The following is a 14207-nucleotide window of genomic DNA, read 5'->3' as shown; positions in this document are numbered from 1 at the left end:
GGCGTCCTTATTTATGGTTCGATTTTATTCATTTTGGTATCAAATTAAAGGTATTCAAGAGTCCTTTTAGACGCTGTCGATACTAAAGTTCATGCAGGAAATCAAAATCACTCATGCGTAAAAATATATATATTTTCATATTGAAACCATCATAATTTACTTATATATGAATCGATTTCAATAATTTTCTATTCATAGGTCATGAAGTCATAAGCTAAAAATAACTTGCAATCAAATGCTTGAATAAACTGACCAATCAGGAGAAACCTTCATGTATAAAGAAATACAGAATCTAAGATTTTTTTCTCATTCTGTCTTTAGAATTTTAACCCTCAGATGGACATGATGATTTCGGGACTGAATATACACCTACAGACTAGTGTCAAGTCGACCAAATGGAACAAGCATTTATGACATTAAGCTCAAAAACTACTGAGGACTTAATACTCGGGCAGTACTGAAAAGTTACTTTTTAAATAACGCGATACCTAGTTCATTGTCAATGTTGGCAATAAGTATGGGTGTTCCTTTCCGGGTGTATGAATGTATAGAGGTCGATTTTCAACGCAAGTGTTTACATAGAATGAATGAACTGTTTAATGTATGGTATCCACGCGCAAAAGAAATAGGACAGAAGAATGGATTGTTACCTGTAACATATACTGGTTCATGTAAAGTATACACACCCCCATTTTTTATAATTCAATGCCTGTATCCGATACAAATATGAAAGAATTCGTTCACGAAATGGACAACAAATTTCTAAAGTTATTGATCATATTCACAGTGTGTTGGAGAAAAGAAGCTCTATCTTGAGAGAGCATAGTTTAAACTGAAAACGACATACATAAAAGCCCATTATGTAAAATGATATATAACTTTGTAATTATATAGTTACCATATAGAAAATAAACATATTTGACTTGAAGTAGTATTTGTCTCTTTTATATTTTAAAGCGTATCAATCAATTACATTATATATGGTATCATTATGCATAACAAGGCAATATTTTCTTTACAACCTTTTATTGTGTACCTTTACATTCATTATACATGAAACTAAAATAAAATCGAATAAAATCGTCATTCAAATTTCCTGCATTGCACATCAAATTGTGTTAAAAGGTCCTTTATGTTTATATACATGATGTAATATACACAATATAGTCCGCATATTTTCGAATTTTAATCCTGTATTTGACTGCAATTCATCCAGTAAGGTCTTTTCAACAATTCCCTCAAAGTGAAACAGTTTACTGACTGGGTCGTTTACTCAATGAATTAAAAGACTTGTCTGGTCCACGACCTAATTTTCCAGATCCTTCACTCGCGTCTGTATTTGAAATCACAAATCTTCTTTTTGTTTATGAATTCAACAGCCGCACACACTGTCACTAGGCACTAGTATCTTTTCAATATATTTTTCAAGCTGGTAATTATCCATTTTTAGAAAGTGAACCGAGTCCAGTCAATATCCGTTTTACGCTTCTTAGGCGCCAACGTTTCTATATTGGAATCACGTAATCGTTTAACTTCCGACTTTGCCATTTCAACCGCTTGTGTTACGGGGGCTAACCATATTAACCACAGGGCGTTGTGCATTTTGAAGCTTCTCTTCCGTTTCTTTAAGCTTTTTCTCCGTTTCTTTGAGCTTCGTTTCTAGTGTCACGAGCCTTCTACGCGAATTACCGCTACCTATAATGTACCGGCCTCTATAATCGGGTGTCACGTAACCGTCTCTCAAATCTTTAAAATGCTGATACCATTTATCTGGGTCATTTATATACGGCACCCATTTTTGTTGTTTATGATCGTACACCTCTATGGAACCCATGTTGTGTTTTAAAAGTAAAGGAGCAAAAATCATTCTTACGGTATTTTTATTCTCCATCTGATATGTGATCTTCATTGGCATCATTCTTTATTATTCTCACCATTAAAATCCTTGATGTCGTGATTGGGCCATAACGCCTCAAACCGGTCTTTTTCTAAGTTTAACGGCTTGTCGGATAGATTCTTCAATGGTCATGTCGTGCTGATGTCTAAGTTTCTTCGCTGACTGGAGAATTTGTTGCTGAGTGGGGTCCTCTTGTAATGCGTAAAAGTCAATCAGAAAACTGGCATAATTTTGTCTCATCTTCTTTCTCAAATGTGGCAACGCATCATTGGCAGTGCGAGCATAAGCCTCATCAAAAGAGTACTCTTGATCTATGTAATTGTTTAGCCCGTCTTTAAATTGTTCTTTACAAGACTGTCGTAAAGGCTTTTGAAATCTTCTATCCCATATGCCATGACGTTTGCGTTCTTCATTGAGCTCTTCTTTTATACGCTTACCAGGAGGTCCCGTAAAGAAAGACTTTCTTTTCATTCCAATATTTTTGTCGTCTGACTCATCCATCTCCTCCTCCTCATAATCATCATCAACATCATCATTTAAAGTATTGTCAGACAAGTTTTCTTCTCCACTAATCTCATTTTCGGAATCATCCGCAGGCTGTCTTTTCCTACCTTGACTTTCAAAAATGTTTTCGCGCAAACGGTCATGTTCTGGAGTAGAGGATTTCAAGTCTACCACTAGATAACCGTGCGGTCTCGATGTCGCTCGTTCGAAGCGTTTCATAAAGATGTTATAGGAGGAAGGATATATTCTCCTCGCTAACGTAGCCACCTGCTGTCTGTCAATAGGGTTATTGAATAATACTAGGTACTGCGTATTCAACGCGATATCTCTGCAGGCTTTTCCTTGAGGAAATAAATTTTGAGTCAGATACACGATAGATATGTTCCTGTGGTGACTGCCTTTGGTAAAAAGATCAGCAATTCTTTGATCGCATTGGGCTTCTGTCATTAAATCGTCAAAAACAATCAAGTTCCTTTTACGGGTATTTAATATACTCTTGACTATTCAAGTAGTCGGGGATACCTCGTACGAATTCTATCCAGGGTATTCTACGTTGAAGTTCATCGTACAGAGGCTGCCATTGCCCGTAACACAATATGATGCGCTCTGGTGGCGGATTAACTAGATCGGATAAAAGCAGTGTTTTAGTCCATTCAGTTTTTTCCACTACCACTAGGCCCAGAGACGACCATGGAAAATGGGTGTTGAAAATTCATCTTTTCTGAAGTGTCCCTATGAGTGATTTGTTGCGATAAAGAATCACTTTTAACAGTGTCATCACTCCCATGTACATAACGTTGATGTCTCAGCATGACGTCACGTCTTGAGAAAGACTGCTGGCAAACAGAACACTGATTCATTATTAAAGTGGTCACAGAAGTACACTGCGGTATTCTTCCATCTATTGATACGATCATCCTTCTTACGCTGTAGACAGTTTTCTTTGTGATGGCGGCGGTGGAGGTGGCGGCGGCGGCGGCGGCGGTGGCGGCGGCGGCGGCGGCGGTGACTAAAAGAATTACACTCTTAATTCATGTAATCACTCCGACTGGGGGTGAGCTTATTTAAGTTATTTTAATGATTTTTACGCATGAGTGATTTAATTTCGATTTTAGTCCGTATTCATAAAGAGCGGCTTCAGACATTTTATTTGATACCAAACACGCCTTAGATCGGTCCAGGCGTGGTACAAAAAACACGTTTTTACGCTTCAGTGATTTCAGTTCCGGTTCTATGGCTTTTTGAATAGCGTTAGGTAACAGGTGTGGTAAAATGCTTTCCAACGATACCAAACACGTATATATTCGGTCAAGTAATAACGAGGAAATCGATTTTGAAATTTCTGTGACGTCACTTCCGGTGAATTTAAACTCTAATTACTCAAAAATGGTAAAAGATAAACCCATAAAACTATATATTTTCTTAATCAGCGCGACGAGACGAATCGATTGGTAAACAGTTGTAACGTTTTTAATGACTTTCGCAATTTAGGGTTTAAAATCGCTCTTGCGTCATAACTCAAAAAACGGCTGAAAATTGAATCGACAATGGGGGTGTAAATAAAAGGTAATGAACTGTTCTTTCAATTGGTAGTCAACAATTAAAAATCATATCGGATTCGGCTGCTCTAGTAACCAAAATATATATTTTTTACGCATGAGTGATTTTCACTTCCAGTATGAACTTTACTATCGCCAGCGTCAGAATGTACTCGTCAAGACCTTCAAATTAATAACAAACATGACTATGTTTCGTTCATAAACGAAAAAGTTATGCGCGTTTTTCCGCATGAGTGATTTTGTCTGCCATATTGAAACTCTCCTATCTCAGAAACAGTAAAAGATAGATCTATATAATAATACATTTTCTGTATCTACTGGCAGAGATCTTTCAAACGGCATATAAATCTAAAGGTTTTATGAACTTTAGAAAAAATGGTTTAAAAACCACTAATGGGCCATAACTCGATAACGGTTAAAAATCGAATCGAGAACCTAGGGTTTATTTTGAAGCATTCTGTCAGGTCTATCATTTGATGCGAAAAAAAATCAAAATGTATATCGTAAAGTGTTGCACAAAAGACGAAAAACGCTTTTTCCGTTGTATTTTTGTTCGGTTATAATAGTTTTTTTTTTGTTTTGTTTTTTATAATTTTGCACATTCGTGATGATCAGTTTTAAAACGTTTCTTTTCCAAAATGAGTTTAAAATTATGCCCCAGTGGTAAACTGACACTTCAATAAATAATTAATTACCCGCTTTTACTTTGGACGGGTAAACTTTGACAGTTGAATGGAGCATTGTCCGCATATCCGTCCCTAAATAAACATACGCCAGACCAAGTGGCTACTTTAAAGGGATTAACTTTAACATTTCAATAGGCCATTGTTAGTGTTTCCGTCCCTAAATAAACACACGCCATACATTGTGGCGACTTTACACTCGTGATCAGAGCATTTAGAAATAATACACTGATGATTTGTGTCATTTGGATTCGGACCGCCGAGGAGTCAACATCGTATGTATGTATTTTACGCAGATATTTATTAAATTATTTTACAGTAAATGTCCTTATTATTATTTTATATAGAAACATTATTTGACAGAGTCACAATATCGAATTAAATTGAAAATAAAGTTCATATATTTTGTTATATGTTAAATTTTTTATAAAGAAACAAATTTAAAGTAATAAATTGTCTTATTTATAGTATTATAAAGAGTCAATTAGTCTGTCGGTTTTCAATTATATCTTATTACTAATGTATTTTCTTTTATTTGGAATGTTTATAGAAAAACACATTAAAAATAATATATTAATATTAAGTCAGTTTTTACGCAGATATTTATTGAATTATTTTACAGTAAATGTCCTTATTATTATTTTATATAGAAACAGTATTTGACAGAGTCATAATATCGAATAAATTTAAAATAAATTTCATATATTTTGTTATATGTTAAGAATTTTATAAAGAAACAAATTTAAAGTAATAAATTAATTGTCTTATTTATAGTATTATAGAGAGTCAATTAGTCAGTCGGTTTTCAATTATATCTTATTACTTATGTATTTTCTTTTATTTGGAATGTTTGTAGAAAAACACATTAAAAATAATATATTAATATTTAGTCAGTTTTTATTACTAATTAAAAATATAATCAAGCCGTTTGCATTTTTTTAAGAGATTCTACTTTATTCGAACAATGATTTTGTTAATTGATATGTGTAGTTAAGCACGTATTTATACAAAGGTTATCTGTAGTTATAATAATGGTGATTATCTCCTCGTCTAGGGCCGAGGACCTGACCTTCAATGTCCGCGATTCAGGCCCTAGATCGTGTATACGAGTCAGCTCCGTATACTTCCGGGAGATATTATTTCTATTTATAACATAATGATGTCATTCTTAAAAAAGAATCCAAAATGGCCGCCGCACGTCTGTTATTCAACACGGCCACCGCGCATGTGTAGTAAGGTCATTTCTTCTATGCAAATGAGTAGCTATTAATAGAAAACAAAATGGCCGCCGCGCATGCGCATTCGTGGCCCTAAAGAGACGCATATACTACTCTTATACGTGAAATATAAGTAACAATAACAATAGATATAAATTGCTTTTCAATTTTGTTAATTTATTTTGTATGATAACATAACACATTTTATATAGCACATATAAAATTTATATAACTTTAAAATCGAGATGCAATTAAAACCAGGAATATAGAAATGATGTTTATTTCATTTTATGCTTTGCAATGTTGTTCTTACATTTTAATCTATAAAAGGAAAGTACTATTTTTAATACCTAGAGATAAGGAAATATTCCGCCTTTATTTTTAGATGAAAAATGATATAAACATGTATAAGGGCTTTTCCTTATATGCTATTTTTCGCATTAAAAAAAACCGGTTTTGTCATGCCTTTTACCTTTTAAATGCGATGTTATTTGACAGTTATGCTTTCATAATAGAACTTACTGGGTCAGCTTTCTTTACATGGCCGTTTGATCACGCATATTTACGAAAAGTAATAATTGCGCGTACTCGCCCAATCGCATTCGTTCATTCTTCGCCGATAATGTATACTTATGTGTTCACATTTTTGCGCACGAATTTTTATTGTTTTTTATTATTTTTTAAAGCTATGCATGCTTTGAACGAACAAAACACTTGCCCTGTAAATCAGTGTATTTATATAAAAAAAATAAGAAAGTCATGACAATGGTTTGAAAAGAAACAAATACAATGCTTTTATCTTTATTTTATATGAATAATCTTAGACTCAATAGTTGTTTTTTCTCTTCCTTCTGGTATCAGTAAATATATCAACTTCACATGCATTATATATGCAAATGTGTCAAATCCACAGAGAGATTCTTTGTTATGATGTCTGACAAATGTATCAGAGTTATCATTAAGACACATCTATTCTATTTGGAATAAATACTAGGTATTTGTTTCAAGAGCAAAAGTAAATATTCTGATATACAAAATATGTGGTGAGATAAATCTACTGACATATTTGTCACCAATAACATACAAGCATTTTGTCTGAAAAAGTACTTCTAAATCATGATACCGTTGCTTTGAAATAAAAGCCTAGCTTAAGAATATAGAAAGCCTCTTTAGTCAATTTGAATCATAATGACCTGTTTTTGTTAGGATAATGATACATAGAGTAGGAAAATAAGTTGATAATAAGAGCTTTATTAGATATTTTATGTTATACAAGGCACTCCCGTAATGTTAGATGCGCAGTGTTCCGAGGTTCTAAGTGCTCCAACATTTTTACGATTTAATAAGTCTATTTGGTAATCGACTGAAAGATATAGTGAAAACTTGGACTCAAGTGATCCAAGAACATATATGTAACAAGCAGCATATCAGACTAGGCCTCGTTAACCGAAGTTAAATTCAGTAATATCATTTGCCATTGGCATTTAAATGTTACCAAAAATGACAATATGTATATTTAAATGGCACTAATTTTAATAATATAAACCAATCTACATGTAGATACTAAAACACTTAACGTGTGTTAATTATTTCTTTTTTAATTGAATTATATTTATAAACATCAACTGACGAAACTGCACACAACACTTATGTCATACTCAAACAGCAATCCAATTATTTCATCAATGTTAGAAAAGTCCTTATTTTGATATTTCTTATTGTAAAAGTTTTATTTAAGAACAGCATTTTTGTTTCTAGTAAAGATTTGGACAGCCATTAATGCCGTTATAATTATGTGCTTCTAACATTATATTAGGTGTTGGATAAGCCACAGTTTGTAAGGCAAAACCTAAAGATACCTTATTAATGAAAACAAGTGTTAAACAACATAATTATACAAAGAAAATCATAAAGAAATTATTGATGACAGAACTAAGCTATCGAATTCGAGATGCAATATAAAAAGTTTCATTTTATTACAATTTCGATACCTTTGTGTGAATTATACATGCTTTCATATTTAATAACCCAACCGTCAGAAGTCATTGCAAAATCAAATATGAATACTCAATGTGTGTTTAAAATGTTTATATGCCTTTCAGGGGAATCAAAAAACTAAACTAATCAACAACAAATTAACAAACAACAAAAAGAATAAAACAAATAAAAAATCCAACAACAACAAAATGCAACAACAAACCAAAAACAAATCTTCTTTTGAAATAAATTGATTCACATTTTTAATTGTTTTCAACGTCACTTGTGTTTAAAGTTTTTGAAGGCTTTAATATAATCGAAATGAAAGTTAAAGAAGAACAATACTAACAAACAACTAACAAAAACACTTTCTAACAAACACCACTGCCCAAAATATGTAAATACAAAATTAAAATGTCCAAGCCGTTCTGTATTCATAATCTTGTGAACATTTTATGATGGTCATCGTTATTTGTACAATTGCATATAAACTTTTCATTAAAAGTAAAAGAGCACTTACTTTAGATCTTGCATGATTTTTCTTCATAAATAGAATGACAGGAAAACTGCATTAGTTGTATTTTAAAAGTATCTATATAATTCAAAACTTTATATTGAATAATAACTTAATTCGGAAATGACATTAGAGATTCAAATTAACAAAATGGTTTTCACCAGCGACATGTATTCAATGTATTTGTCAGGTGGCGTGCTGAATTTCTTATATAATTATAACTGTTAATTGGAAGCGTAACTTATATTCTTCTTTTGTCATTTTGTTCTTCTTCATAAAAGCATACATACCTTGCTCAATTGTGATGTCTACAGTAACAATTAGAAACCTCTGGCAAATGACATTTCTGTTTGCTAAAGGGACATCATTATAATAGTACATTAAGCTAAAGGATGTTTCTTTTACTATTTTAACATTTATATGTATCTGTTTAGCCTCCGATAGTATTTTTTTTTTATCTAATATCGTAATCATAAGCATATGGGGTGGTATAATCCATCAATCTTTTCCTGTATAATTAAATGTCAATACCATCAATCTTCATTTCAGAAAGACTTTGCCACAGTCTCAAGCCAAGGTAGGTGATAATATCTCAGATTTTTTTATTTACTGATATTCATGTAACAATCCCTTTTTCTTTGTTCCAATTTTGTTTAATTTGGTTAATAAATTATATTCGAGTAAGTAGAATGTAATTATTTATAAAAGACATAGAAAAGTAATTTATCTGGACGCCATCCCATTACAAAGAAACAATTTAAAGCGTCTTTATATTGATTTATAATCATTATACATTATGTATTGCTGTTTAATTTGACTTTGGTTCCATGGTAACTGCCGCATGATCGCTTCCGTTGATGTTTCTAAATTCAAAAGTTTACCTTTTCTGATTTAGCTGGTGCTATTGGACGTGGTCAGTAGTTCACCCGTACCACGGACAGTCCTAATCAAACCAAGCCTTCCATATTTTTTAATTTTGCAGTTTTGTTCGTTTTTGAGTGATTCTGTTTTTTTCTTTTCCATCACAATGATATCAGACTTTAAGAGCTGAGTATAAAAGTAATACTTTCATCTTTTTGGCCTTTGAATTTATCTAACGAACGTATGTAAACGAACGTTGATTGTCCTTTCTCTGTTTTAAAACCTTGTCTATATCTTCCCTTCATTGTTCTGTTAAGACTAACACCAATACAGCCCAGAAGTATCTGCGCCGAGTTATAAAGTTGCGATATAAATATAATGACTTTTAACTAAAAGAAGACATAAACATCATGGTTTTATTTTGACAAAACAGATAAGACAATTACATAATTACATTTGAAACGGGAATTCAAGGGATGTTACTATTGAGACATTCCTTTATTCAAGGTCTTCGTTGTTTTATCTTTAGAAAACAAGATGTTTTGACACACGGCTATTCCCATGATAATTGTAATACCATGCGTTTGTTATAATTAGTGACGATTTACCGATAATGAAGTCGATGCAGGGTTTAGGGGCGAATGAGGGTAACTTGTTTAAAGATAGTAGTTTTATCGTATCTATGTGATAGTAAGAGGCTATATAGGAGAAACTACACGATTTAAACGGCTCCAAAGGACCCGCATGGGAGCAGCTCAGGCTGGTTAAGGCATTGAATTGTTGGTTATAAGCATCTTCATTGTAACTAACTTAGTCGTTGACCTCCTTTGTATATACTCGTTTTTTAAATGGACACAACGCTACATCTGCATTAAATACACATGAAAAAAATAGTTTGCCGTCGGCCTAGAAAACCAAGCATTCTACAGTTTCATTAACCTTTTCAACAATAATGTTGTAAATATCATTTGATTACGGTTTTAAACGGAAAACCCTTGGTAATTTTAACATGCAAATGAAGACTATAATCAGCTCGTGTATCCGTTACCTCACAGTGTTATAGTTGCTATCCTGAACACAGCAAATATGAGGTTTTCTTGTGCAAACATACTTTAAAAGTTTTAGCTTCACGGTGCATTAGGCCTGACGTTCGGAAAAAAGTAATCATCTCATAAACAATATTACATTTGTATGAAACATCCGTTAAAATGCTGAAATATACTGTAAAATTAGGCCATGTTTGTTGATTTAATATTGATGATCCGACGGCGGAGTTTTTCGTGCAAACATAAATTGTACTTCCGATTAAGCAACAATGAGGTTGTGATTTTTTATACTTATAAAACTCATTTTGGTTGTCTGGATATCAAAATTAGTGCTGGAGTCAGTATGAAACCCAATTTATTAATTATATGTCGCCATTTCTGTTTTACGGTTTTTACGAAAAAAACACATTTTGTAGAATTTATAAATAACAGATGTGGTCTAATCGTGAAATAAAAATGCGCGATAATTTAACTTTAAAGTTTGTTTTTTTCTGGGACAACGGGTTGTCAAATTTAATGCGTCATGAGCACAAAGTTTTAGTTTACGGTTTTATTTTGAATTCGAGACTTTTTGCAAAGAAATCATTTTCCCCCAGTTACATGTATTACAACTGTTACATTAAAACTAATTTACATGTTTCAAATATAATTGTTAAAAGAGAACCCACTAGTGACTTTAATTTAGAGATATTTTCAACTATCAGCAAAATTGAAGTTAATTCTATCAAAGTGACAACCCAACTGATGGTAATAAATATTCAAACTGATGCATTTTTTCTAAGCCTCGAGGAAATAACTTTTTAGCGAAGATATCTGAAAGCAGCCTTAATTTTAAAAAGATGAGCAATGATTTGAACTATCATATTTCAACATTTAAACATTAATAGTTTCTGGGATATGTATCCTATAACATAATAGCAGTCATTAGGTAATCATCAATCTATTCATATGGCTTTAGTCTAAACTGCTAATTTAATCATCTAAGAGTTCTATTTTTTACTTTAGACTAAGGTTGAGATTGGAAAACAAGTCGTAATTTTTATTATGCATACTCTATTTACTTACATTAAGAATACTAGTATATTGAAAATTTGCCTTGTTTTGACATATGATATATTGTTGTATATAATTTTATGGCATATTAATCTAAGACCGCGTCTACACATAGTCATGTTTTATTACATACCTAATTGAGATAAGCTTAAGAAATTGCCATTTCAACATAAAACCAGGCATATATTTTTACTGAAATGTCTTATTATGATTACCCAGAATTTATACCAGACATTCATGTTAACTTTCTATAAAATGTGTATAAAAATCGGGAAAAAGATAAAATTAGCTTAAAACGATGTCGTAAATGAAATTTGTACATTCTTTTAAAATAAATGGAAAATTTGAAAAAAACATATTTTTTAGCTTATTAATTTATACAAAGTTTTTATTTGATGCGAGTTATTCAATCACATTTAAAATTCATATTGATTCTACCTTTGAAATACAAGTAGTTTTTTTTTTATTCTTCACTGTATCAATTTACACAGGTCATGTGCACTGCATCAACGATATGAGTAAACAATCAGATCACAGTAAAAATAACTACATTATCGCAACTTAAGGGCACATGTTTTGTGTCAAACCGGTGCTATCGGTTTCTTGATCGCCAAAAACTTGTAGAAAAAAGGAACGTGTTCTAATTTTTAATGATTAAACTTTAGGGTGTCTACATTATGCAAGACATGAAAATATGATTCTTGCATTCAATGTTTACTAGGTGTAGACGCGGCCTAAGTGACCTTTGTATAAAGTTTTACAAAGTCTGTTCCTTAATTACATATATTTTGATTCTTACATGTAACCAATTATACAAATATTACAAGTGAGAGTTTTGTAACTAATACTTCAAATGGTTGCAAAAGTAGGTCATTAATAATTTAAATGCAACTACGCCAGAAAATTAAAAGATAATATTAAACAATTTAAATAAGATTGTAAAAGGTATTTTCTTAAATAGATACTTGCATAAATGTATGAAACCGTTACTTACAGATATTTGTTTTTTACCGGAAAAAATATTTACTGGTCTAAAATATTAATCTTTTGAAATGCAGTTGAAAAACACAGCAATATAGATATACTTAAAATAATAACAATAAATTAAATTATGATATTAACTAAAAATATATACACTGCGATAACAGGGCAGACCGACGGTATAAGAAAGCATTGAATGTTTTAATGCACGATGTCATAACTGTTCTGGAATTCGTAAGAAATAATGAGGCAAAGTGGGTGGAATAATAATCGCTTTTGGGTCAAAATTGCTTTGTTTGTTTATTCGTTAAGGAAATGGTACTGTTATTACGCTATTGTATTATATATACAGTGACAAAACGTACAATTTGTCAGTCAGATAAAAATAAATGCTCTATGTTCCAATACAATATCTAATATTTATATTTCATCCTTATAGGATGGCACCTGCTGTCCTGCTGTTGATCGGAAAATAGTTTTACCAATAGTTGTAGCGACAGAGCCGTATGCTTTCACACGAATCACAAGTAAACGATAATGTAAAGGGATCTCTAACCTTACCACACGGTTGGAAGATTGGAACGGCTAAGAGAATTATTTCATACGGTAAGGGACACAGTCTATGAAAATATGGATTTACTAAATGGATCATTTAACGTTTTGGATATTCTTGCCAGGATAAATTTGCACAATAAATCATTGAACACCAGTTTATTTCCAGATGTGGATATGTACGAAGTTCCAACATTTGTAGTTGCCCTGCTCGCTCTGCTGTATGGTTCCATATCAGTTATTGCTATATTAGGTAATGGTTTGGTGATTATTGTTATAGCCAGAGATAAGCGCATGCAAACAGTGACAAATATTTTTATAGCAAACTTGGCCTTTGCAGACGTTATACTTGGAATGTTTACCATACCTTTTCAATTTCATCCAGCATTACACCAAAGATGGGATTTTCCCGAATTCCTATGTAAACTAGCACCGTCAGTAAAAGTGTTATCAGTAAGTGTTAGTGTTATAACATTGACTGTTATTTCCGTGGATAGATACGTTGCTGTAATGTACCCGTTAAAAGCTGGTTTTTCAAAAAGCTCCGCCATTATGTGTTTATTGATCATTTGGGGGCTTGGTTTGGGATCATGTTTTCCTGAAGGATATTACTACTATGTCCATTACATGATTAATGCTGAATTGAAATTTGTACTGACATGTGATGCGTCTTGGCCGACTGAAAATTTTGGAAAGTATTACCATCTTTATCTTTTACTTGTACAGTATCTATTTCCACTTTTGGTAATAAATGTTTCATACACGAGAATTTCGTGCAAGATATGGGGAACAAAGCAACCAGGAAATACTGTTGATAGGGGAAACAGAGATAACGCAAGACAGCGTAATAAGAAAAAGGTATGTGGCTTGTGGTATATATATGTATAATATTCTTCATTTATCTTATCTGTTTTTAATTTTCTTTTTTCGTTCACGTCAAAACTTAATTAAATAAGTGAACTCTTGTATCATAATTTGTGGACCTTTCTATTGAAAAATGTGTCAGAGTTTAATCATATAAATATACATCCACAGGGCGTTAACTGGAGTTCAGGTATAAGTTAACCACACTCCAGAGCCTACCCATTGATTGTCTGGTTTTTTCGCGGGGCAAGATAAAATAAGGCAGAGTCATATCTGTTTACAAAGTAAGGAAAAGCAACACGAATAATTAAAAAATACATATACGTAATACTTAAATACAATTGAAGAATTTCTACATCATGTGGAAAACAAACTATAAAACTGTTTAGAAAACTGATCACCCACATATAATTAAAAAAATATTCACTTAGCAACCCATCACTTTTAAGTTACAACCACTATTAAACAATGTGAAACAAACACTACTAAACAATGTGAC

General features: G+C 32.2%; 1 protein-coding gene across 1 annotated transcript; it reads left to right on the top strand.

Moving 5' to 3' along the window:
* Nucleotides 1-12878: 12878 nt before the first annotated feature.
* LOC132718157 (substance-P receptor-like) lies at nt 12879-13702 on the top strand (the record flags this gene model as incomplete). Its single annotated transcript, XM_060701782.1, has 1 exon — nt 12879-13702. A coding segment is annotated over exon 1 (780 nt), but the record flags the coding sequence as incomplete, so codon positions are not given.
* Between the last annotated feature and the right edge of the window lie 505 nt (nt 13703-14207).

This window comes from Ruditapes philippinarum, unplaced genomic scaffold (genome assembly GCF_026571515.1).
Source record: "Ruditapes philippinarum isolate M1 unplaced genomic scaffold, ASM2657151v2 ctg3925_1_1_1_1, whole genome shotgun sequence".
NCBI lineage: Eukaryota > Metazoa > Mollusca > Bivalvia > Venerida > Veneridae > Ruditapes > Ruditapes philippinarum.
Note: the sequence above shows the minus strand (reverse complement) of the source record. Positions and strands in the feature narration are given on the sequence as shown.